This window comes from Lepidochelys kempii, chromosome 10 (assembly GCF_965140265.1).
Source record: "Lepidochelys kempii isolate rLepKem1 chromosome 10, rLepKem1.hap2, whole genome shotgun sequence".
NCBI classification, from domain to species: Eukaryota; Metazoa; Chordata; order Testudines; family Cheloniidae; genus Lepidochelys; species Lepidochelys kempii.
The window spans coordinates 57,846,277-57,873,587 of record NC_133265.1 but is presented as its reverse complement, the minus strand read 5'-3'; the positions used below and the strand labels follow the sequence as shown (position 1 = coordinate 57,873,587).

The 27,311-nt window shown below is 42.5% G+C and overlaps 1 protein-coding gene across 4 annotated transcripts; it reads left to right on the top strand.

Moving 5' to 3' along the window:
- The first annotated feature begins 120 nt into the window (after positions 1-120).
- On the top strand, positions 121-27,122 carry LOC140894888 (uncharacterized). Of its 4 annotated transcripts, none has more exons than XM_073303722.1 (8): positions 121-173; positions 4,628-4,735; positions 8,189-8,542; positions 11,028-11,450; positions 14,637-14,741; positions 14,828-14,852; positions 14,961-14,995; positions 16,118-17,820. In XM_073303722.1, the coding sequence occupies exons 2-8, from the start codon at positions 4,693-4,695 to the stop codon at positions 16,294-16,296; spliced, it is 1,164 nt and encodes a 387-aa protein (XP_073159823.1). In that variant the 5' UTR covers positions 121-173; positions 4,628-4,692; the 3' UTR covers positions 16,297-17,820. The 4 variants fall into 4 exon arrangements, with proteins under 4 accessions (XP_073159823.1, XP_073159825.1, XP_073159824.1 ...); XM_073303724.1 differs by lacking the exon at positions 121-173 and adding an exon at positions 27,097-27,122 and having other exon boundaries at positions 4,578-4,735; positions 16,118-16,304; XM_073303723.1 differs by lacking the exon at positions 121-173 and adding an exon at positions 19,163-21,126 and having other exon boundaries at positions 4,578-4,735; positions 16,118-16,304.
- The last annotated feature ends 189 nt before the right edge of the window (positions 27,123-27,311 follow it).

Genomic DNA, 27,311 nt, shown 5'->3' with positions numbered 1-27,311 from the left:
ATCTCTTTCTAAAATAATATCCATATCCAGGTTACTAAATAACAGCATTACACCAGTGTCTCCAAACTTCAGGGGTAGGTGCCAGGCAGATATGAGTGAGAGAACAAGAGCCCTGTGAGCAGAGAGAGAAAGCTACCTGACCTGGATCTACATTGCTCTCTGCAAACATGCAGGTAAAACTCCCTCGCTCTCACCTTTCCTTCTTTCTTCTATGGTGGCCCATATGGCAACCAGTTCTGGAAGCAGCAGATGTGTACAGGGTTACAGGTTCAGACAGTAGTCCACTGATCCATGTTTCTCCTGCCTGCTGCTGTGAAACTCAACTCACATAACAACATGTGCAGTTCAGTCTCACAAGACCGCTAACGGATATCCTTTTCAAGCCCCAAGATGTGGTCCATGGTTAGTGTGGGAGTGGAGAGGAAGAGCCTGCAGGGATGTGCAGCAAAAAAGAGAAAGCAAAAGAGGGAAAAACCAAGACTGGGAGCAGGGGGAACGAACTGGCTGAAAGGATAGCAGAGAAGGAGACAATGGCCATAAGTAAGGACATACAATGGCAACAGTTTTGGGGCATGGTGGGAGGACTCATGGAAGGGGACCTGCTGAAGCATCACAACAGGGGTTTGAACAAAATAAAGCTGGGAGCTACGGGGTTGGATTACTAACACAGAGAAAAATGTACACACCTAATTTACTTGTCATCATTTATACTCCTTGTTCTCTGTGTTTCACGCTGCTTGAACAAGAGAAATAGAGGAGTTGTTTTCGCTTTTTCTCCAGTCAGTTTCCCTTTCTGGTTCTCCTGCACAAGCAGGTGCTGGGCGGCTTGTTTGCAAACTCTGCAGTGGAATATTAATCCTTTCAAAATAATGTTTGAGATTGTCAAAGCAGTGTATTTGGGATGCACATCTTGTGTTCATTTCAACTGAAGATGTGTGGTGAAATCCACTTCTCTGAAATCTCAACAACCTGTCTCCTTTGAAATAAACACACAGACACAGGGATATTTCTAAAAGCTTGCTTTTGCAAAACTAAAATTTGCTTCTAAATTGACTTTACTAAGTCTCTGTAAAACCAAGAGGAAGAGCCTTCAGTCGTTATACAATGGAGCGGCCCCTTCTGGTTTTTAGTGTCATGCTGCCATCATGTGGTCTCTTCATTTTGCTCAATGGGGGGGCATCCCTTTCTGTAGCTGTAGAGAGGTTCTGACAGTTGAAATAGTGTGGTTTCTCTAGTGAGTGAAGGTTTTAGGAGGCAGGGACTATTTCTTCTGTATGGCACAAAACCCCTTCAGGGTTTTTGGAGTTAGGAATGGAACAGGCAGTGGGATGGGTTAGGGTTGAACTGGAGGGTTTCCAGAGCGTAGTTTCCACAGTGGCTCAACTCTATGACCTTCCAAGGAAGATTCCTCCCCAGCTTTCCCTCTGCCATGGATCTCCCCAGCAACCAGCTTGAGTATCTTAGGCTGGAAAATGGGTTTGCCTCATAGAGCTTGATCCTGGTCCTACAGAAATCAGTACAGTTTTGACTGAGTTAACCTAAATTAGGACTTCCGGATTTGGCTTTTAATGTGAGGATTAATGGGTGCAGAGGGCATACATGAGGCCTTCTGCACTGGGGTGAGTGACACAGTTAGTGAATTGAAAGGCCCATGGGATTATTAAACAGATTTTTTTTTTCTGGCCACTAATTTTGCATGAATGGGGAGAGTTTGGAAAAGAGGAAACTGGCATTTCTTAAGACTATTTGAGCTGCAAAATCCAGAATACTTTTTACGCATAAAGAGAGTGAGCAGCAGGCCTCGGAGAGAACTAAATCCTGATGATGTTGACTTCAGATACCAGTGTAGGGATTTGAGGTATGAGTAGGCCCATCGTTATGTCCCCTGAAGGAAGCTCACAGGCCTTAGAAGAGCATTCAGAGCAGGTGAATTCGGGGGAGAGATTAGGTGGAAGTATACTTACCATTTCACGGCCTGTAGGAACCAGATATTTTCTAACTTTGGAAATAGTTTGGTCCAGAATAAGCTGAGGGATGGGCAAAGGTTGGGAGGTGGGAGTTTTTTGTAACTTTTTCCAAACTGGTTTACCCTTCCTTCCTGACGAATTTACAGAAACACCAATGATGGCCATGACCACAAATGTTCTCCCTTAGGAGTGGCCCTTTTTAATATGTTTGAGTTTGTGTTTCATGCTGCTATGATGGCTTATGGCAGTACAGGGAGGCTTTTGTAGCCCTAAGAGGGCTTCTGGCTGTACGGGGAGGTTCTCATAGTGCTACAATGGCTTCTGGTGGTATGGGGAGGCTTTCATAGCACTACGATGGCTTGTGGTGGTCTAGGGAGGCTTTCATAGTGCTACGATGGCTTGTGGCAGAAGGGGAAGGCTAACATAGCACTATGATGGCTTCTGGAAATATGGGAGGCTTTCACAGTGCTGTGATGGCTTCTGGTGGTACAGGGCGGTTTTCCTATCACTGTGATGGCCTGTGGGGGTCTGGGGAAGCTTCCATAGCACTATGATGGCTTCTGGCAGTACGGGGAGGTTTTCATAGCACTACAGGACTTCCGGCAGCATGGGGACGCTTTGTTACCCAAAACTTTAGACGCTAATTAAGTTACCTAAAGGTTGTCTAATTTTAAGAAAAGGGATAAACAAGATTGTGGCTTGCCCTAAAGGAATTTCCATAGTGTTACCATAGTGTGTGTCTCTGACCCACAGAGGGCTCCGCAGAGTAAGCTAGTCTTGCTGACTTCTGAAAGGACAGGGATACAGCCTTCCGCTCAAGGATGGACACACAAGCAGTAACTCTTCGAAAACAAAATAATTATTTATTTAAAGGAAATAAGTGGTTACAATGTAGTAAATGAAGCAAGAAAGGATACATAGAGCATAGCAAAATGCAATAGAATTACATTAAAGACTTAAAGCAGTGCAATAAAATAAAAGACACAGATTACATAGGATATCTTAACACATACAAGAAATACAGTGGTTTCAATGTAACAAGCATATAGAGGTCCTGTATCCATAAAGGCTTTTAATCTTAATGATATAATTTAACCTCAGACTTAACACAATGCAGTATACGCAGCCCCTATATACACATATGAGAACCCATTACTGCATTCACAGATATAAAACATTTACTTAACATCAACATGAATACTTAACACTTGACATTGAAATTTTAACATTTAACACCTGACATTTAACATCCCATGAGGGGTGATCAGCCAGTTGCGGGATGGGTAGTGGAGATCTCCTTGAAGAAGCAGGCATCTAGATTTATTCACAGACAAACCCATACACTCTTAAATAATAGATAAAAAAAGAAGATCAGACTTACACTCCTTATTTAAATTTTCCTCCGATTCGTCTATTGGTCCTTCCGTCCGGTCTGATCCCCGGAGTGTGGCTGCCATAGCTGCACTGTTGCTCTTCTGCCGCGGATGCAGTGGCGGTTACTGCTCTTCTGTTGCTGCTGACAAGGTAGCTGCTCGTTGCCAAGCCAACCTCGGAATTCTGCTGCTGCTGCTTTTTCAGGTAGCTGCTTTCCAGGATGTTCCAGTCTTCTTTTCAAGCAGCTTCCATTCTTCAGCTTCAGCCTGCTGCTTCTTGGCTGCTTCTTGAGGTTTCAATCTCCAAAAAAACCCCATGTCTAAGACAACCCCCAACAGAACTCCAGGGGACCTTGTCAAGACTTCCCAGCCATCCCTACTGCCCAGACAAGCTGTCATACTCACTGACAGTGGATTAGGGAACTACCCGTGATGTCATCCTACCCTCAGCACAACTTGGTCAGACTGTGGTTTTTCTAGCTCCTCTGAAGAGCTAGCATTTCTGAAGACAAGACAAACAGATTTTTGATTAGAAAAGTTCATTCCATTTATTGGAGGGGAATAAAGTCATGTTACTTCTCACAAACTGGTGGTATCACTTTGCCCCTTAAATGTGAAAGGACCAATGCAGCAGTTTGTGCAAAATAAGCTGGAGTGGCATAGACCACCTGTTCATAGGCCCTGCTCACCTTCTCTTCTGATTTTCACACCCAGTACCCTTGTGGAAGTAGTGGAGGCTTATGAAGGAGTCTTTCTTCCCTCACGTGGTCTCTGTTCCCCAAATGGTGTTTTCTGTCTGGATGTCTTCCTTTGGGGCACGGAAGAGAACCAGCTAGTGACTCAGTGACTGCTGCATCTTTGATCCAGATACCTTATGGGGCTGCTTTTCAGACAATGGCTCAGGCCCAAAAGAATCCCTGATAAGTGGGAGGCTAAAATAGCTTCCATTTCACTAGACATTTGCCCATTGAGTGAGGACTACACTATCCTGTTACACTGCAGGAGTTACACAACTGATATGGGCAGGGGATAGCAAATTACTGTGGGCACCTAGGACTGTCTTTTCTAGGGAAGACTTTCTCCTACTGCCTAAGAGCCTCTAGTCTTTGGACTTTATTTCCCAAGGTATAAATTACCTCTGTCATCACTGAATGACAGTAGGCTTGTTTGTGATGGCAGTGTCTCAGACTCTAAAATAAACAGCATATATTGCAGTTGGGCAGTTATCTGTTTCCTGTTTCTTTTGCTTGTGCCCACTGAACTTCCGTTTTCCTCTCTCTTCACAAGAAATTTTTTAGAATTAGTGACAAAACCAAGAAGAGGAAACTTTTGCAACCCTTCCTCCCAGAAGAATGTATTTTTTGGTAAACCTGGTTTTTCTAGGACAAATTACTGGTATGTTTCCTATTAAGAAAAAAATTGCTTATTTCTATGCATATCTCACTTTCTTAATTCTTAAGAATATTTTGTGTCAAGTTCATTTTCTGGGATGTTTAATCTAAACATGTAGTGAAGTATAGCATAAATATGAAATTAAAGAATTAGAGTTGGTTTAAGTTTGGTTAAGAATATATTGTGTTATAAAGAAAGGCACTGACTAGCAAGTAGAACATAAGGAAATAATAAGGCCTGAAGGAATGGAGTAGGGAGGATGCCTCTGACAGGGTTGACTGCAGATGATTTTAAATAAGGCAAAGAGAATCTGTTTTAAAAGGAGCCAGCCTGGACCTTTCCACCCCACATACCAGTATGATCTTAAAAGTAAAGCCTGTGTGAACTCAAGTGAAATGAAAAAGTGGTTGGACAGTAGGGGGGAGAAGAAAAGATAAGGAGCAAAGATCTTGGGAGAAAGCAGATTGTAAATCTTATCTGGATCAAAACTGAAAATAAGGGTGAACTGTCTCAAATTAGCCATTAGCTAATGTGATAACTGGCTATGGCATCATTTGTTTTTTGAAGGGTATAAAAAGAATTATGAATTTGAGGTTTCTTTTATGCTTGTGCACACCAGGACTAGATGGTTTTCCTTAGGTCTGACCTATTTGAAAGTATACTGATCGCATGGTTATGAATACTTTGTTACTGTATTGGGTGTAGTGACTGTTTATTTTAAGGCTGACAGGCATGTTTAGAGGCAGGTTAAAATACTATTTGGCCTTTGGATTTGATAAAGGAATGTATGGTTAAATTAGTGTCTGGTGGTCTCCCATATTAATTATTTCTAATATTATAAATAATTCAAGAAGTATTCCTGATTGCAAGCTATATTTACTGACTTTAAAAACGTTTTAAAATGTTATTTTCTCAACCAATAAATGGACTAGGGAATTGGGAGAGGCATTAGAGATTCTGGAAAGTACATTTGTGTGAAATACAGAGGGGGAGGGTTACGGGAATGTTTCAAAAGTGCACGTAGCTGGCGGCAAAATTAACTGGCAGTGGGGAGTTTTTACTGGTGTAGTATTTCATAGAATATTGCACTAAGCAAAACTGAGTCACTTATTAGGGAAGCTATTTTCTCTATATTTGGGGCCAGATCTTGCCTCCCTTACTCAAAAGGAGTAGCACCTTACTTGCTATTCCCAGGAATAAGGGTCACTGAGTCTGGCCCTCAGTGAGCTCTCACAGTGCTAACATATTACACGTCACCAATTTCCATTTTGCTAAGGAAATTTTCAAAGAGAGAGTTAGAAATTGCATTCAGCCTCTATTTATTTATTTATTTAATTTAATTGAATATGGGCTCAAACCTGCTACTAGTGAAATTAAAGAGTCCCATAGACTTCCAAGGGAGCAGGACTGGGTCTTAAAAATGTACACAGAAGTTCTGAATGTGAATGTGACCTAGTGGTTCCTTTTTGTACCCAAAAATAAAATAAAAAAATTCCCCCCAGCTGTATGTGCATAACTTAGCTTCAAACACAGCTGATCAGGAGAAGAGAGATATATTAACTGTCCACCTCTAATTTTGCTTTTGAAAGTATACATGGGATATATTATGTATCATGTGTACACAGCTGATAGTAAAACCGTGTAATGTTGGAAAAGTTTCTAGTCAGAACCAGTTTTGTAGATTGTCCTGAAATGGAGGTAGAATCATCAAAGCAAACCGTTCTGGTCTTGTCCCTTAACAGTTCTCAAGTGATTGCACACATGTGGCTGTCTTGAGCCATTGTTCTCTTCTTATTGAGTACATTTCCTAACAGCGCCCTTATTAAGCTAAATGAATACTTTCATACAATAAACACCCCAATAACCAGTTCAAGATACAGCATCAATAAAATATCATAGGGCAGGATCAAATCAGTCATACCCCGATTGGCTAAATCTACCCCGAAAGATCCAAACAGAAGCTATTTTAAGTAATTTTCTTAGGTCTTTGTGGCAAGGACTCTCCTATGAAAGGGAACTGCTTTATAAGGGGGAAAAAGTCCCATTGGGGCACCATCCTGTTGTGGGAGGCAGAGAATAGGACCTGAAAAGTCCATCTGCCCTTCACTCTGTTCAGAAAGAGCACAATAGAACAGGTTGGAAGGCTCATGGTCTATTGAAGGCAGAGTCTGTCACAGGGTCTGCTCATGGCTGAAGGATGCTGTGGGGACAGAGGAATGCAGGGCCTGTTGGGGCTTTTGTAGTTTGGACAAGTATTGACACTTCTAGATTCCATGGCTGGCAAAACGTCCTCAACTTTGCTGGTCAAAATTTGACAAAATTCAAAATCTGATAAAATTTTACATCAAAATTTTGAATTTCAATGGATAAACTGGAAATAAAATGTCATGAATATTTTCACAAAATACTAATCAAACCATGACATTTCAATGAAAAAAGTGGAATATATTTCCCTATCTTTCAACCAGCTCTGGTACTAAACCCCAATTTATTCAGTACTGTATTTAAAAAGCTGTGAAAATAGAAAAGCTAAAATGTTTTGTCTATTTACTTACCATCATCTATGCTTATATTAATAGTTCTAAGTATGCTTAATTTTTTTGCAGCAGACCAGCTGGAGGAGCTCATACACTGTTTTTTGTTGCATTTCACCAAAATGGCTATATTTTATTATAACTCTAAAATTTAGGAAAGAGGATTGGAGGCATAATCGTGATGACAGTGTCTCTTAGACACATGACTCTTAAAGCCTTTGTAATTCACATGTAGGCCCCAATTCTGTAATCAGTAATGGCATGTGAGTAACTTTATGCATGCGAATAGTCCCATTGAATTTTGGAACTGTTCATGTGCACAAACGTTCTCAGGATCAGGGACTTAATCTTTATGTAGTTTACTAAAAATTAACTACCAAGGGCTGGATTTTCTAAGTTAAAACTGCAGTTTTGTGCCATGGCTGCTTGTGATTGGCCATTGGCCAAGGGAATTAATAAATATGGCAATCATTAGTACAAAAATACATATTTGTACACTCTTTTTTCTTCTTTTGAACTCTTTGGTGTCATTCTCATGGTCAGAAATGGCCAAAAAACATCCTTTAAAACAAAGCCAATGTCAAGTCTTAAACTATGTAATTTGATCTGCATTTACTATGATCTGTGCAATATTCTTCTCATTCCCCAAGGTCCAAGTATAAAATTCCAGATCTGTGTTCTTAGTGCTAGATCCTACAAAGTTCTGTGGGTGTCATAGGAAGTACTTAGAGCACTGAGCTTCTGCTAATGGCAAAGGGAGGATGTTGAGCATGACCCACGAGGAACACAGCAGCATCCCAGAAGCACACAAGCTCGCAGGATTGGGCCCTTAATAATGCTTATAATACTGTAAAGAAAGTGCTGCAGGTTATTTGTAAAATAATTTCTGAATCATTTTGCATCATTTACATATTTTTAACAGGTGAGACTTTCTTTCATCATTATGAAAACGGAAATTTCACACTTATATGCAATGAAACAGTGGCTAATGGGAAGAAGGAAACAGTTTGGTACAAAACTGGAGAAACTCTGGAACAATTCAAAGAAATCAACTGCAGTAATCAATGGGCAGAAGAAATGAACAGCCCAAAAAAAGGCTATGGTAACACAAAGTGTACAAACCAATTACCAAATTCTGCTTCCAAAGGTGGTGGGGTATTTGCATGTGAACAATTTACAAATACTGGCACATCACAGACTTGCCCACTTTTTACCAATGTGACTCACTGCAGACATTATAACTTTTTTATTGTGGTGATAATAAACATGACTGCAGGTGAGTGCATTTCTTGGGGGGATGGAGGAGGGAAGGGTTTATTTTTAATCTATACATTCTAGAGCTGAGAGGTCAGAAAGGGAGTTAATGAGTTTAAAAGGAGCTTATTTAGAGAATTCAGGACTGAGGACCAGATTCTGCCCCTTTTACTTAGAGTGAATAATACAATTCCCCACCAGTGTTCCCTTGACTTAAATAAGGAACACCTATGGAGGAGGTGTTATGAGTGAGGGTGACTGAATTTGGCTTTGAATGAATTAGGCATTTGAACTAGGCTGAGTAAAGTAGTGAACAAAAGTGGAAATTGTTAAAAAAGAAAATAAATTAAAACAAATATCTGGCGAGTGGTCATTGAAAATCCGCACTTTTTGCCATACTAAGTCTACTTACCCTGTTGTTTAGATGCATTCCAACTCAAAGGCCTACTCATGATGTCTTTATTCAGTTTTTGCTCAGCCCTTTTTTGGGTAAATCCCCACCGATTTTAGCGGAATAAGTTGCTCTTCACTTTCCCTTAGAAACACACTTTTTGTAGTGAATCTGGTACAGTTTATCTGCCACCTTTCTACTTTAAAGTTGGTAGGGGAAGGGATCCTTGTACATGGAAGGCCGTGGGACTACACTGATTCATGCAAGCTGAGGATCTGGCTCACAAATTATAAAACATTAATACCCAGGTTTCTGCCTTGCTCTTTGAATTTCTGCCCCTAGAGTGAGATTCTCAACTATGCTCTGGCTGGGTAAACTGGCTAAAGGGTCTCTAAAATGAGCATCTGGTCTGGGTAGAATTCCCCCTTGGCACAGAAACTGAGGAAGACAGCAGCAGACTGTCCTTTTTAGCAACACTCTTGCAACTCCTGACATAGCAGGTATGGGCTTGGGTGCAGGCTGCAGAATGCAGCACTGCTTAAATTCACGGCAGTTGTTCCTCAGGGCTGCCTAAATTGTACTGGGGGCTGTTTAAAGTCACCTTAGCCCCCCTCTGCCTGGGTTGTGAATTTTGTTCTGTGTGTCTAGAGGCACAGCACAGAATCTTACCTCTAGTGTTTTAAGCTTTCAATTGATTGTACTCACAAAATTGGTTTTGTTCCTATTTGTGCAGAGAAGGCACCTAAGAACCAAATTTGTGTATGCAAATATTTGTTGAGCACCCATAACAGGTATATGCTAAATATTGTGTCTGCAATTTGGAGCCTGGTCTGAGGATAATTGAAAATTTTACCTTGTAAACGCTGCAGAATCTCACTCTACAGGCCATTGTTGTTTTTAAATATGTTCATATTAAAAACCACTGTTCTCTGAATGTCCTGTTTAATATTTAATCTTTAATAGCTGTTTCACAATTTCACATTTTTTTCAGCTATTTGTCTAATAATGTATCTTGTGATACTATCAGCACTTAGGCCAGGGAAGACGCTGAACCAGGCAGCAGAAATGACAATGTATGTTTATTGCAGCTTGAGAATGTGGTTTCCCAGATGTTATCATAAAATTATAGATGTGTAGGACTGAAGGGCCCTCAATAGAGCATCTAGTTCAGTCCCCTGCTCTCAAGGCACGATTAAGTAATAACTAGACCATTCCTGACAGGTGTTTGTCTAGCCTGTTCTTAAAAACCTCCAATGATGGAGATACCACAACCTCCCTTGGCAATTTGTTCCAGTGCTGAACTACCCAGACAATTAAGAAGTTTTTCCTAATGTCCAACCTAAACCACCCTTGCTTTTTGTGTTATCCTCAGAGGTTAAGGAGAAAAACTTTTCAGCCTCCTCCTTGTAATAACCTTTTATGTACTTGAAAACAGTTATGTCCCCTCTTAGTCTTCTCTTCTTCAGAATAAACAAACCCAATTTTTTCAATCTTCCCTCACAGATCATGTTTTCTAGACCTTTAATCATTTTGTTGCTCTTCTCTGGACTTTCTCCAATTTGTCCATATCTTTCCTGAAATGTGGCACCCAGAACTGGACACAATATTTCAGTTGAGGCCTTATCAGTGCAGAGTAGAGTGGAAGAATTACTTCATGTGTTCCTAAGTCCCAGAGGTTTTCTCAGTGAAACTGGACATATATCTGTAGGAGGAGTAGCATAGTTAGTATCTCTAAGAAGATGCCCCACTTTTTTGGTGCCAGTAGACAGCTGGTCCAGCCGATGAATTATTATTTTGATAACCACTGATGGACTGAACATGCTGATAACCTTCTGTGCGAAGCTGAGCACCTTCATCTTCAGTGGAATGGGCGGGTACTGGCAACTTTGCAGAAGGTACTCAGACCTCACAGGATTGGGCCCCAAATGGCTATTTAAAATAGCTGACTTCTAGCCATAGTACAGTAGGTATTTGCGCCTGGTAATGTAAAAATGCCCTGTAAAGTGTTCATTAAAATAAAATACCCTCCCCCCCCTTTTCAAAGACAAAGCATGTTATAACAGGTTGCAGTGCAGGTTTATCACATCTTTTGTGTTTGTTTCATTCTGTATTGCAGATAACGAGAGTTTTGAGAGCATTCATGCAAAATCACACAATAATCGTTCAGCAGAAGAAGAAGAAAGTAACATCACTCTGTCTTGTGAATTTAAAATGAAGCGCTCAGGAGAACCATTTGTTATATATTGGATCAAATATACAGAAACAAGCAAATGCCTGTCTTCTGTTCAGACAGAGCAAGTTACTTCTAATTTCTCGTATAATACACTTTGCTGTATTGATGAGATGATCAAAGGGCGACTATTGCACAATACAAGCTTAGATACAACCAAGTTACGTGTAGTCCATAATATTACCATCTTGAATGTTATTTACTCTGACAGTGGAACTTATTTATGTGTTGTAAATGCCTGGTCAAATGGTAAACATGTGTGGAAGATTGCAAATCTTTCTATAGAAGTGAGGACTCAAGCCATTCCTTGTAAGTTAGAAGTTTTATAGTTGGGGTTGGTACCAAAGTTGCTTATAATTTTGCCAAACTTTTGCTATTTGGGATAAAATTTTCCATGCTGGGAAAACTTCAGCGAAAATGGTTCAGCCATTTTGAGAACAACCCATGGAAAAATGTGCTATTTTGCCCAAGTTTAAAATTCTGGTGACATTTTCTTTGAACAGATCTTTGGAATAGGGACTTGACATTTGGCAGGAGAGCAGCCTTTGTGTTAGCAGTGTACCTTTTACCATTCCCATGAAAGTCTGCCTAAATTTGGCCAAGTTATAAGCCTCTAAAAATCGCAGTGCACAGATGCTCAGTAAAGACTTCTTAGATTTCAGCCACTAAATTCCCCAATGCTCCAGCCCAGTGCTGAGTGGGCTTTCCCTGCAATTGCAGGTCTGGGCTGCTGTGAGCTATGCAGTATCCAGTTCCAAGCAATTGAACTGAGACTGAACTTCTGTGCTGTCAGTGACATCCATGCTGGGCCCAGGCTTCAATGGAGGAGAAGGAATGAAGAGATGATAGAAGCTAAACAGCCAGTTGGGGGAGGGTGGAAAGATCAGAGTGTGAGAAGGAGCTTGGTGGGGGAGACTGAATGCATGAGGCTAGTGGATGGGGCAGCAGAAGAAGGAAACTGGGACTGGGAGCTGGGGTGCGGGAGACTGGGACTGAGAGCTGGAGACAGAAATGTGTGTGTGGTTGGGGGAGAAGGACACTAGAAGCCAGTAGGTGGGGGAGACTGAAATCAGATAAGGAACTGGGAAGAGACTGGGATTGGCTGGGCAAAGTGCCTGGGACTGAGAAACAGTGAGATGGAGGAGGAGGAAAGGGGAGGGGCAGAGATCTGATGAGCCAGGATGTGTGTGTGTGGCAGGGGGGAGAAGTCGGAATGGCTGAGCAAAAAATAGTGGGCTAAGGAGCCGGGATGGGGTGGGGAAAGTGCTGTGATTAGACAAGGAGCCCAGCGAGGGAGAATGGGACTGGGAACCAGTGGGGATGGAGAAGATGAGTGCAGGAGGGGGAGACTGGAGGGAAGCATTGGGAAGAGAGACAGGTTGGATGAGAAGCTGGAAGAGGGAGGAAAAGGGAATTGCTTGGCAAAAAGGCTGGACCTGGGAGTGAAGGGGAGATTGGGACTGGGATTGGAAGTTTGGAGGGGGTGAGACAAGGAGACTGGGACTGGGATGAGAAGCCTGAGGACTGGTGACTGCAATTAGGGTAGGCAAGGAGAACAGGACTGGGATGGGGAAGAGACAGGACTGGGACAAGGACAGGTTTGAGAGGATGGGGCAAAAGGGGTCATGCTGGGAGGGGATTGGTCAGAAGAGTCCATGCCTGCTAGAGCCACCCCCTCCAGAGCCTGGCATGGAAGTCAAGATTTCTGAGTCTCACCATTCCTCTGCTGTTAGCAAATATCTGTGAAACTCACAGGGAAAGTGTCATGTCCCCCTCTAGCGCTGATCCACATGACAACCTACTACTACTGCTATTGGTGACAAAGTTAGCTTACGTGGCATAGGTCTTTGTGGTGGATCTAAATGTCCCAACCTGCCGATGACTCAGTGGGTATCAATATGATGTCAAATAATAGAATTTCTGTTTTTTCAGTTTGCTTTCGTAAGAAAGCAGTAAATTACCCCCTGCCCCCAACACATTAAAAGAGCATTAAGGTTCAAAACCAAGCACTCCAAAGTTGGGAGATGCCAGTACTAAGGTTGCTGACTTGAGACCCTGGGATCTGATTTGCAGAAGTGCTGAGCACTAGCAGCTGCAGCTTCAGTCAGTGGGAGTGAACATATAAAGTGCCATAGAATGCTAAGTTCTATGAAATAGCAGATCCTAGGTATCTCAAATGGGGGATGGAAAATTAGTGGATTTTTAGACCCTAATCTCTCTGACCACAGTTCCCCATTTGTCCAAAGGAGTTTACAGTCTAGGTTTCATTTTTTTAAATAACTTGGTTTGAGGGATTAATCTGATTAACTGTAGGAACAAATGACAGTATTTCAAGGTCTTACCACCGGCTTGTGCCAGCATAACACATAGCCAGAGATCATGAAATCTTAGCCCCATTAAAGCTAAAGTTAATGGCAAACATCCCATTGACTTCAATGGAGACAGGATGTCACCCCTAATTGCTATAGGGCAAAATCAAGGTTAGGTTGTACAGCAGTAAAGAGATGTAAGGCATACCATGGATTGCAGTGTGGGGAAGACAGAAGGCTCTGTGGAGCATCTACACTCACCCCACCCCCGCCCCGGTCGCCTCTCCATAAGCAGGTGAATGAAAATGGGCAGGGAATGGAGAGATTCTTGGCTTTGCCTCCCCAACACGTTGGCTAGCTATACTAGACAGTGAACTGTAAGAAATACACTGCACCAGGTGTACACTAAGTGCAGGGGTGGGGGAAGACCTGGAGGCAGACTGTTTCTTTTTCAGGGCTCATGGCAAAACACAGTTGAGTCCAACATTTGTACCTGCAAATGCATGTGGACACAAAAATGGAGGACAGTTTTAAGCTCCTTTAAAAATGTGAACCTCAATATTTATGCTTTACAGTTGTGCTGCATTAACCCACTAAAATACTACAGTATTCTTCAGTAATGTCACAAGACACTGCAGTATTGCTACTGTAACATATTGTGTTGCATCATTACAGTAGAATATTGAAAAAGTTTCTCATAAGAAAACTTGATTTCTATAAGCTAATTTATCTGCTGTTTTTATTACCAATCATAGAATCATAGAATATCAGGGTTGGAAGGGACCCCAGAAGGTCATCTAGTCCAACCCCCTGCTCAAAGCAGGACCAATTCCCAGTTAAATCATCCCAGCCAGGGCTTTGTCAAGCCTCACCTTAAAAACCTCTAAGGAAGGAGATTCTACCACCTCCCTAGGTAACGCATTCCAGTGTTTCACCACCCTCTTAGTGAAAAAGTTTTTCCTAATATCCAATCTAAACCTCCCCCACTGCAACTTGCAATCCTAGCATGCTGTATCCTGGAACCGTGCACATTAATGGGTTGCTGAATGTGTATTATCCACATAGTAGTTAAACATTTTTTGATCACTTGAAAAGCACTATCCGTATAATGGAGGTGATGGTAAAGTGTGTTTCTGACTATCTAGTTAAATTTTTAAAGATTAACTAACCCTGGTCCTCTCTTTAGCCTTTGCTTCCGTGCCATTGTATGCCACCACTGGATTGATCATAGGGATTATCATCATCAGTGGGATAGCATGGTTGATCTATAAAAAGAAAATCAAATCAAAAGGTAGGAAAAGTAAAATTAGTAAGTAAGATCTGCAGGAGTATTTTAACCGTTGAAACTTTACAGTGTGTTTTATTTATCTGTTACAGGAAAGCCATCTGCACAACTTCCCAGGTATGGCTTTGAATGGACATTAAAAATGATACTAATATTTCATTAGTTAAGTGTTTTTTTCCAACTGATAATGACTAAATAGATTCTTCCCTTATCTTCTTATTTTAGAGCTCAGGCTGCTCTTGAAATTCCAGGAGATGAATGTGAGCATTAAGTTTTTGATAAACCTTTTTGAAGTGATTGTCTACTTAGCATATTTTGAGAATTGTGTACTATAGATTTCTTAGAGCAGGGGTGGCCAACCTGAGCCTGAGAAGGAGCCAGAATTTACCAATGTACATTGCCAAAGAGCCACAGTATACGTCAGCAGCCCCCCATAAGCTCCCCCACCCTGCTCCCAGCGCCTCCCGCCCACCAGCAGCCCTGCTGATCAGCGCCTCCCACTGTCTCCCCGCACCACAATCAGCTGTTTCGTGGCATGCAGGAGGTTCGGGGGAGGGCAGGAGGAGCGAGGTCATGGCAGGCTCAGGGGTGGATTGGGGGCAGGGCCTGTGGCAGAGCCAGGGGTTGAGCAGTGAGCACCCCCCGGCACACTGGAAAGTTGGCGCCTGTAGCTCCAGCCCTGGAGTCGGTGCTTATACAAGGCGCCGCATATTAACTTCTGAAGAGCTGCATGTGGCTCCGGAGTCACAGTTTGGCCACCCCTGTCTTAGACTGTCTGGGCACAGTTTTACATTTTTAAACTTCAAATAATGCCAATGCTTTTTTGACAAGTAACTTTTTGTTAATCAAATTAGTTTTGGTTAAGTAGACAGTTGTTCTTTAGGGAGGATGGTCTTGCAGTTAAGGCACTGGAATAGGATATGGGTCATCTGAGTTAAATTCTTGGCTCTCTTACATACATCCTGTCCCTATGACTTTGGGCAAGTTACAGAATCTCTCTATGCCTCAGTTTCTCCTCAGTAAAATGAATATAACAATGCTTCTTGCTCTCTCTGGGGTGCAAAGATAGAGTCATGTGTTCTCAGTGTTTGTGTGTTCTGACAGAATAGTGCTGGGTCCATAGAAGAATCTAGCAGCTGGGTGATTCTGAATCGTTTTCCTAGCTACTAGAGGTGGGGTACAGTAGACAGTAACCAACACAGGTCTTAATTCTGGGCTGAATAGAATGGAGTCAAATTCCATTATTTGGAGGTAGGAGAGAAGAATTTATTTAACGTCCTTTTCAAAGGGAGATAGTTACTACTTTATTTAGTTGATGTTGATGTTGTATTTTAATTCTGTGAGATTCATAAACTCTTTGATGCAGAGTACTTGTTTTACAGGTTCCCCGTACGCAATAAGCAGCAGCAAAGACTTACAAAGTAATGAAGTGTTGTATTCACTTGCAACAAGCCCATATGAGGACCCAAATGCAGCCAATTGTACGGTGGATAACACTGCAGCATCTGGCAAGGGGTCAGGAGATGAAATACATACAGTCTATGCAGTGGTGCAACAATAGCTGTTCCTGTAAGTGACTTGTAAGAGGAAGTGTTATTTTTGATAAATGACATTGCAAATACTACCACCCAGATTAGTCACACTAGTATAACTAATAGGAGGCTATATGAGTACAGTAACTCCTCACTTAACATTGTAGTTATGTTCCTGAAAAATGTTACTTTAAGTGAAAAGATGTTAAGCGAATCCAATTTCTGCAGAAGAATTCATGTAAATGGGGGAGGGGATTAGGTTCCAGGGAATTTTTTTTCACCAGACAAGAGACACTCACTCACTCACTCACTCTCTTCCCCCCCCCCCAGTATAAGTTTTAAACAAACAATTTAATACTGTACACAGCAATGATGATTGTGAAGCTTGGTTGAGGTGGTGGAGTCAGAGGATAGAAGGGGGCAGGATATTTCCTAAGGAATGCCTTACTGCTAAATGATGAACTAGCACTTGGCTGAGCCCTCACACTCTACAAGGGAACACGAATGGAGGGAGGAGACACAGCATGGCAGAGAGAGACAGAGACACACACCGTGTGTGTGTGTGTGTGTGTGTGTGTGTGTGTGTGTGTGTGTGAGAGAGAGAGAGAGAGATGTGCACTGCCCCTTTAAGTATGCTGATCCCACTCTAAGTACACTGCCTTTTTAAGTAGATCAGCAAGTTGAGACAGTAGCTGCTGCCTGCAAGTTCCCTCCGTCCTGAGACTTGTTGTGTGTCCCCCCTGCTCTGTGGAGATGGGGTACAGGAGCAGGAAGCAGGAGCGGGGGAAGGGGGACACCCTGACATTAGCCCCCCTCTTCCCCCTCCCCTGCACAGCAAGCAGGAGGCTCCCAGGAGCAGCTCCAAGGCAGAGGGCTGGAGCAGCACATGGCAGTGTGGGGAGGGATACCTGAACTGCCCGGCAATTGATAGCCTGCTAGATGACTGCTGCACAGGGAACTTAGGGGAGCTAATAGGGAGGCTGCCAGCCCACCCTGGTTCCAAGCCCCGACTAGCTAGCTCCGACAGGCTGCTCTTTCTGCAAACAGTGGACAAAGCAGGCGGCTGCCAAATAACGTTATAAGGCAGCATTGCACATCTTTAAACGAGCATGTCATAAAAATAAAGGAAAGGGTAACCACCTTTCTGAATACAGTGCTGTAAAATCCCTCCTGGTCAGAGGCAAAATCCTTTCACTTGTAAAGGGTTAAGAAGCTAAGGTAACCTCGCTGGCACCTGACCCAAAATGACCAATGAGGGGACAAGATTCTTTCAAATCTGGAGGCGGGGGAACAAAGGGTTTGGTCTGTCTGTGTGATGCCTTTGCCGGGAACAGATCAGGATGCAAGTTTTCCAACTCCTGTAAAGTTAGTAAGTAATCTAGCTAGAAAATGCGTTAGGTTTTCTTTGTTTAATGGCTTGTAAAATTCACTGTGCTGAATGGAATGTATATTCCTGTTTTTGTGTCTTTTTGTAACTTAAGGTTTTGCCTAGAGGGATTCTCTATGTTTTGAATCTGATTACCCTGTAAGGTATTTACCATTCTGATTTTACAGAGGTGATTCTTTTACCTTTTCTTTAATTAAAATTCTTCTTTTAAGAACCTGATTGATTTTTTTCATTGTTCTTAAGATCCAAAGGTTTGGGTCTGTGTTCACCTGTACTAATTGGTGAGGATTATTATCAAGACTTCCCCAGGAAAGGGGGTGTAGGGCTTGGGGGGATATTTTGGGGGAAGACATCTCCAAGTGGTCTCTTTCCCTGTTCTTTGTTTAAAACGCTTGGTGGTGGCAGCATACTGTTCAAGGACAAGGCAAAGCTTGTACCTTGGGGAAGTTTTTAACCTAAGTTGGTAAGAATAAGCTTAGGGGGTCTTTCATGCAGGTCCTCACATCTGTACCCTAGAGCTCAGAGTGGGGAAGGAACCTTGACAGAGCATGTTCTCTAATTGATCAGCAATGTAACAACGAAACAACATTTAACCAGGACAGTGTTAAGTAAGGAGCTACTGTATGCACTAATAATAGGAAATATGCTTCCAGTTGTATGAATCTGCTCAGGGGTCTGTTTCTCACTACAGCAGTATGGAACTTTAGTTATCTCCTGTATCTTCCCCTTTTTGCACTGTGTAAGCTGTAGATTCGGCATTTCAGATTTGTGTCAAAAGGAACAGGCTAATCAGGGAATTGTTCAGCTCGAGCAAACCTTAAATTGATCATATACACTGAACAGCTGTGACCTTTGAGCTAGTGCAAAACGTGCAGGAGGGAGAAGGCACAAGGAGCAGTACATTGGTTTGCCATAACTGCAATCTCTGTGCTCTCCTGAGTGCAGGAACTGCTTCCTGGGACACAAGCTGCCCAAAAAGTGGAATAGAAGGTACAGGGAGATGGTATGGTCATGGCCCAACCCGCTCCACCTTACACTTTCCTTTGGGGATGCACGGCATCTGTTCTTGCCCAGCAATGCAGAGTAGTTCCAGGAGATGGTGGGTAAATTGCTTTCCTGTCACATATGGCTTTGAATACACATAGAAAGGCCTTTTATGGTTCATTTAAGGTCAGAATGCTCAAAGTTGTATTCTTGAGTATTGGTACCATTGTTTGGGCCTGTATTTCTCTTGAGCACTAATTTGCCTTTGTAAAACAGCCACGAAATCCCCACTACTACTCCTTTTTTACAGTAAAATAAATAAATAAATAGAAATCACTTTGAGAGTAATGGGCCATAGTATCCTGTCACATGCAATTGCTTTGATATCAATGTAATTGCCACCTGAGAGGAAAATTAGTGAGAGATTGTTATTCAGAAGGTATAATGAATGCTGAAATATGACTTTCTCTAAAACCATATTTAAAAGTTCTCTACTGACCATGAAATTGTTTTTCTTTTAAAAGAGCTGGAGAATGGAAGTTGGTTTGAAAATGACTATCAACTTTTGGCTGATTTTCGGGGAAAAAACCCAGCATAGTAGCCTTGACTACCCAATTTTGACTATTCAGTGAGCTATCTTACAAAATATAATGGGGCAGATCCTCTGCTGATATAAATTCTCATAGCTCCGTTATGAAGCTATGACAGTTTGCACCAGATGATCATAAGAATTGTCACACTCAGACCATTGGTTCATTTAGTTCAGAATCCTGTCTCCAGCAGTGGCCTTCACCAGATGTGTCAGAAGTAGATGCAAGAATCCCCATAATGGACAGTTATGGCACAACTTGCTCACAGGGGAAGTTTCTTCTCAACACCTATCAGCTAGAGGTTGGCTATGCCCTGAAGCAAGAGTGTTTTATAGCCCTCATACATATTATGCTATCTAATGTAACGTTATCCTTCGTGTATCAAAACCTATATAAATGAATGATTGCTTTAGGAACAAAGATCTTTATTTTCCTCCAGTTTTACATTGGTGTAATTCTGTTGGCCCCACTGAAGATACTCCTGCTTTACATTGGTGTAAGTGAGCGGAGGATCAGGAGCTTTACTGGTAATCCACCTCCACGAATGGACTAGCTCCGAGTGTTGGGAGCAGCCTGTTTACACGAGGGCTTTAAAGTGCTCTGACTTGCTGCGTACACCCCTGAGCCAGCAAATTAGAGCGCTATAAAATGTAAGTGTAGCCAAGCCCTGAGACACTCAGGTGTGATTACTAGAGCAGGCAGAATCAATTAAGGACACTATTAGCCCCTACATAAGTTTTTCTTCTTTAAAACAGCCACATTGGCTGTAATGTTGCGAAGGGAGACTGGGGCCCTTTATGTAGTCTGAGAAAAGGTACAGGACAAACCATGTTCCAGGAACTAGCAGAGCCACTCTCCTAGTAACCTAACAAAAACAGCTGGCTTGTAGTTGGCTGCCTGATTGACTGCACTGCCTGATTGGTTTGAGCAGTGCAGCAGGCCAGCACTTAAGCCCAGCAGCAGTTCAGTGTCTCTTCAAAGCATTTACTCATGGCTGAGCTAGCTCCTATGTGTGCTTGTTCTAGCCCTGCCCCACTTCAGGTAACCTGTTTCTGACCCTTGGACCTGATTCCTAATTTCAGTTCTGGCACCTAGCCTCTGATTGTGGCTCTGACCCTGGGCTCTGGTGCCTGTGTCAACCGCTCGGCATGACTGCCCATGTCCTGGCCACTGACACCATGGCAGTGCCAGTGTCCTCACGTAAGCCTTTTTAGCCATCACAAAGGTGAGAGGAACCCTTGCTAGGATGAGAGAATAGTTGTATCTCTGTGCCTATTTAAATATTCAGTCCACTGGAATTTCCATATTCTCCATTTACTTTCCCCTGCCCACCTTACAAGCTTGACACTGAGTGAAGTGATCCTCTTTCAAGAGTCTGTTGGCTCCATTCTGGATGCTCAAGTGGGATCACTCCAAGGGGTTGAGTGTGATGTCTTTGTAGGGGCGCTGGAACAACTTATATAGTGGAGGTGCTGAGAGCCATTTAACCAAACTGTAAACCCTGCATATAACAGAAACTACTTCAAGCCAGGTGGTGTGGCAGCACCCCTAGTTCCAGTGTTCCAGGTCCAGGTAGGGGGACCAGATAGCAAGTGTGAAAAATTGGGACACTTTTATGGGGAGGGGGGCGTATAGTTGCCTGTATAAGAAAAATCCCATAATATCGGGATGTCTGGTCACCCTAGGTATAGGGAACTTGAGGCCTGAACTTGGACATGGTACATTGCATTGCTACAAGCTCACCCTGGTCCCAGGAGCAGCAGGATGGAGCAATGTTGGGGGGAGGGGCATGTGAATCTCTCCTGCCTGCTCTCCTCCCTTGGGCCGGCTGAAAGAACTTTTTAAAAGTTTCCGCGGGCCGCAGTGGGGAGGTTCTCGGGCCACAGATGATCCACAGGCCGGGACTTTGAGACCCCTGGTCTATAGCTCCAATCCTGCTTATACTTAAGCACATGCTTAACTTTAAGCATGTTAGCTTCATTGAAGGGAAAGGGACTATTTATAAGGTGTCAAATTCAGCATATTCTTAAGTGTTCACAGGATCAGGGTTTATGTAGGTGCATTTATTATAATATAAAATAAAAGGGAATGTAGGGACCTACAAGACCTCACAAGCAGCATAGCCCTACTAGTTACACTGCATCCTGGGCTGTCCATGTCCATGGAGGAGTGGGAGAGAATTTCAAAATGTGCTAATTTCAGTCATATATAGTAATGGACTTCCCCTCTCCTGTTGGCTGGGTGGCAGGTGGGTGTGGTTTGAGAAAGGGTGGGAGATTGGTAATTTAAACAAAGTAGTTTTTTGGGGAGGGAGGAGAGGCTGCCTCTTGTCAGCTCCAGGCAGGCAGTAGATGCAATGTAAGGGCTCTAGCTGCGTTAAAGTTTGGAGTTTTAGAAAGCATGATCCTACTTCATTCCTTCAGCTATTCCTGCTGCTACAGTGTTATGAGTCAGAATTTCTCAATAGACCAAAGGAACCAATTCTTCTCTCTCAAATATTTTTTAGAATTATGATTTTGATATGAATGAAAATTCAAAGTTAAGACTGAAGCATCATCCTTGAACTTCTCTGTGCTCACATATTGTGCAGCTGCCAGAGAGTGAATTCTTGGGTCAACTGAATTTACTTGTTTTGCCAAGGAAGTTTTTCCATCAGTGGAGCTAGGATTTCACCTACAGCTTTTGTAAAATTGCCCACTGGTACTTCAGATCTTTGAATACTTTGGCATAATAAGTGAAGGGCAAATTGACGTATTCTAGTCAAATGTCCTTGCTGTGTTTGGTTACAACATTAAGGTAATGTAACAATTTTTGTACTTAGTTATTAAAATAACTATGTACCCTGGCCTAATGGCACAAGATCCATTTTATAACCTCACTAATGTTGCCAAAACCACACTGTGCTTACAGCAGAGGACCATGTTCTACATCAATTGATGTGTTCAAGTCCAATAATCTGGATGAACCCTACTGGGTGACAGAATTTCATTTTGCATTTCCAAATAATTTGTGGTGATCTTCTGACAAAGTCCTAAAGCAAAAGCAACATCAAGTAATGTGAAATGCCTGGATTAAAACTACATTATGAACATATTCAACAAACAAAACTGATATCATCTATGTATGTAGTAGAACGGAACAAAGATAGGAGGATTTCCAGAGTACGCAGTAAAAATATCTAACTATTGGAACAGTCAAATAATTATTAGCTGTAGGCAAATTGTTGTGGTTATAATGCGCCGGATATAAGAACTGGGTATCTGGCCCTATTTCTTTCTCTTTACTCCAAGCTCTTACTAATGATGTGCCATCTGGAAGAGATTAAGAATTTTTTTGTTAAATATTTTTAACAACCCATGTTTCTTTGAAAGCCTAAAGTAGATTTATCTCATCACCAGAAAATATGTATCATGTTTACCAGTGGCTAGAGGTTATGGCAAAGTATGTTATACATGGTGTACTGAATTTTAAAATCATATAGTAATTGTAAGGAATATTATCTGTTCGGAAAATTAAAGCAAATTTGATTTAATGCCAATGAAAATGTCCTATATTTATAAAAGGAAAAAGCATAAAAACACAAAAGAAAAATCAAATGTTTAATTTGGCCTATAAAGTAAATCTTGTATGCAGTGGTGTTGTAGCTGTGATGGTCCTAGGATATTAGAGAGACAAGATGGGTGAAGTAATGTCTTTATCATTGGACCAACCTCTGGTCCAATGAGATATTACCTTACTTACTCACCTTGTCTCTCTAAAGTAAATCTTGGGTTTTTTTACAAGAAATATGGGCATAGCTCTGTGAAAATGAAGAATTATACCTGAATTAAATGACATACAAACAAGAAGAAATGTGTTGCCCATAATTCTGATCCTAATCCTGTAAAGTACTGAGTACCCTGAAGTTCTCTTGAAGTATATGAGCAAACTCTTATGACATTAGGTACGGTCACAATGCTCTGCAATATGGTGCTAGCAAACTAACGAGTTCATAGGCTCTTAAGAAGCATTGTGACAAACCACTGTGAGGCACTGTCACTCTTCACCTTAAAAAGTGAAATTAACTTCCCCTGTCCTGGTGTCACAATTACTTTCTTATTTTTACATTTCTTTCCTTTGGCTGGTGGACAGACCCACACAAACAGGATGATACTGGCTATGCCAGAGAAACAGTGAAATTGACTATCCACAAGTTCTCCTCAGTGCATGACCCCTATGCTCATGTCTTTCTCCCTGTTCGATCGCCCTTGAACAGTCCACATTGCATGATACTCCATAGTCTGTCTGGTTCTTGAATAAACACTGGCTTCCCCAGCATCATCTTGCTCTGCTGTTTTCTGGGGCCAATATATTTTGGGGTCTGCTAGCAGCAACTGGCCATGAGTTGGTGATGTGACAGCCTTGTTGCAACTTCTCCTGTGATGAGTATGTCTGGGTGGGCTGCCCAACCCGCCCCCTCTGAAATCCCAGGTCACCTCACAGATTAATGGATTCAGAGAAATGGAAGAATCAAAAGCAATGGGGTTGTGCAGAGGCCTGGGAGTCAGAACAACTGGGTTCTCCTTGTGGCTTTGCTGCTACTGCACAGTTTAGTTTTATAAATCAATTCCCTCCATGTCTTGCTTTTCCTGTCTGAACATGAAGCTAATGCTTGGCTTCCTGCATTAAACTGTTTTGAGCTCCAGTGATGGGCTGAGGTTCTAGAACATGCTGAAGTGTTAGTAACTGGCTGCTTTCTGCTGGCTTTGAAACAGTTCTCATTTTTTCAATATATCATCTGGGGTCTGACTCACTCCACAGAGATGAGAATAGGATGAAGCTTCTTTTCAACAGAATTTGAAGACTCTTTTGCATTGAACTGCACCTTATCTGGCTGGTCTACGTGTATGGGTGACTCACTGAACTGGGCCCAAACTTTTCTTTGCCCTTCCTTTGAAGCTACTTTTTAAGATCCATTGTTGGAAATGAATTCAGAATATGGTCTTTTTCTCTGTAGGTGGGGGCCCCTCGGTATTCCCCATCAAAATACCATTCCCTCCCCAGATGACTCCATTCTGGCTCCATCACAATCCATGGTATAACCCTCATGACAGCCATATCCCTTCCACAGATGTGCAGTGATTGATAGACTTGGCCATGCAAAAATGCAGTATTAATATCTTAAGAACATAAGAATGGCCATACTGGGTCAGACCAAACGTCCATCCAGCCCAGTATCCTGTCTACCGACAGTGGCTAATGCCTGGTGCCCCAGAGGGAGTGAACCTAACAGGTAATAATTTTGTGATCTCTCTCCTGCCATCCATCTCCACCCTCTGACAAACAGCGGCTAGGGACACCGTTCCATACCCACCCTGGCTAATAGTCATTAATGGACTTAACCTCCATGAATTTATCCAGTTCTCTTTTAAACCCTGTTATAGTCTGAGCCTTCACAACCTCCTCAGGAAAGGAGGTTGCATTGCACAGACCCCTTTCCCCCTCCATGGATGGGAATAGGGGGAGTGTTGCAGGACAATTGTCATAAGGGAGGCCATTCCCTTTACAGAGTTCAGTTATGCAGGCATCATATTAGGGATCTTTCATTATTCACCTCTCTTTGTTGTTGGGGCAGCATCTCCCTCTCTCTCCAGGGTAGAAAGGGCAGAATGTTCAGTCAGCAATGGTATCTACTTTATGATAGACATATGATTGAAAGGTGCCTTAAATTCAAATGACTAGAGCAGAGGTGGGCAAACTACAGCCTGCGGGCCACATCCGGCCCACGCGACCGTCCTGCCTGGTCCCTGAGCTCCCAGCCAGGGAGGCTAGCCCCCTCTCCTTCCCCTGCTCTCCCTCCTCCCCCACAGTTATGCTGCCATGCAGGCAGTGCAGCTTGTGCCAGCCCACCTCCCAGGATTTTTAATAAGCCTGTCCTGCCACTCTGAGTGGCCTGGTAAGGGGAAGGGGATTGGGGGGGGGGTTTGGATAAGGGGCAGGAGATCTTGGGGGGCAGTCAGGGGACAGGGGGTGGTTAGATGGGGTGGAGGTTGGGAGAAGGCGGTCAGGAGATGGAGCGGTTGGATAGAGGGTGGGGTCCCGGGAGGGGGGGACAGGGAGCGGGGTTGGATGGGTCAGCTGTTCTAAGGGGGGCAGTCAGGGGGCGGGAAGTGGGAGGGGGCGGAGGCCTGGCTGTTTGCTGAGGCACAGCCTTCCCTACCCGGCCCTCCATACCGTTTTGCAACCCTGATATGGCCCTCGGGCCAAAAAGTTTGCCCACCCCTGGACTAGAGTTTGAAAGAGGAGAGGTATAGAAATACTGTACTAGTCCTGCTGAATGAAAGTGACCACCAGATGTCACTGTTGCCCTAGACGAACGAAAGAAAGTTAAATTACATATATGACATCTTCGCTAAGACAGAGTTGATACAACTCTGGAAATTGTTTAGGCCGGTAACACATGCTCAGGCAAATCATGGAAGTTATCTTACAAAATCAAATGATGATGTTCCAGAGACCAGTTATTAAATCAACAAGGGTCAAACTTGGAGATTCTCACTCAAGGAAAATTCTTCTTGTATCTGCATAAGGCCTGCTGGGTTTGGCCTACTCCTGCATAACCTCTGTGCATAGAACTGCCATTGAAGTAAATGGGAATTATGTGTATGCCTGACTCACTGAATTGGCACCAAACCTTCCTTTGCCCTCACCACCAGTGGAGACAGGGTTACTATAAAATATAACAAAACAAGGTAAAAACAGTAGAAATAGTAAAGTTAGCAAAGCAGCCTCCTAAATGACAAGTTCTAAAACAAAGCAAAGGTGTAAAGGAATAACATACAGCTGATTGCTAATGTCTTTAAATGCTTCCAGGAGCTGCTGCTGATGTACAGACCTTTCCCTCCCCACCATCACATCCCAATACAGACTGTGATTCAAATGTCCCAGCAAAATCCAAAATGTTTACCCCCTAATATGTCAACTGTATCCCTAGTTTTAGAAGGAAAGGCTGCTCTCAGGCCATATAGAGCCCTGATTAGGTGAAGCATTATAGTGGAATGGCATAAAACACTGGAATGTAAGCAGTAGGAACAAGTGTAATCCTCAGATGATGTAAATCAGTGAAGCTCCATTAACTTCAATAGAACTATGCTGATTTAGACTAGGTGAGAAGCTTGCCCTGAATCTTTTATATTAGTTGCAAAGATTGCTATTTACATTTCTTCTATTAATATCTAGGAAGCAGAGGTAACAAAGAAAAATATATGGATTAGGATGTATGTTTGATTACAGAAGTAAAGGACAAATTTTTGGCTATGCCAAAAATGCTGAAGATTGTGGATTTGACTAGGCTGTGAGAACCAAAGTCAGACACTGATCCATTGGGAGTGACCGGACACATGAAAATATATATACAGTGACAGAAGCCAAAACATACATACTTTCTACAGCTCTAAAATTCTTTGGCCTCTGCCCATTGATGAACACAGAACTGAGCTAATGCTGAGCTCTGGCTTTGCAAATGTGAAATAAAAGAAATAACTAAGACTGAAAAAGCAAGATAAATGTCACATACCGGAGAGCCTCTCAGCACATGCTGCAAGACTTAACTACTGGACACATGGCATAGAAAAAGTTCTTAGCAAGCTGATAAGTATCCACCGACGAATTAAAGACAGAATATAAACAGAGAACATGTGAATTAATCTATATTATATTAAGATAGTATGCTTTTATACAAATCTGTCAAGAATGATGGCGTATTAAGATGTCAAAGATGAAATTGCAGGATTTACTTCAAAAAAGTGTTTTAGGAGTTGAGATATAAGAGGGAAGATATAAAATGGCAAGATAGTGTTCATTGACTGACTGATGAATAATATCACCAGGGAGAACCACAAACAATCGTGCCAATTTCCGTTGTTGTAGTGATCCTCAGAGCAGCTACTGAAAATGTTCCAAGGAATCAATGCAAAAGTCCTGGTTTGCAGGAGTCTTTGTGGCCAGACTCCCAGTGGTGGCAATGGTAAGCCTTGAAACGTCCCTATATTCTTCTTGTGTTTGGGTTTGATGCTTAAACCTGTGTGTGACACTCCTTTTTTTA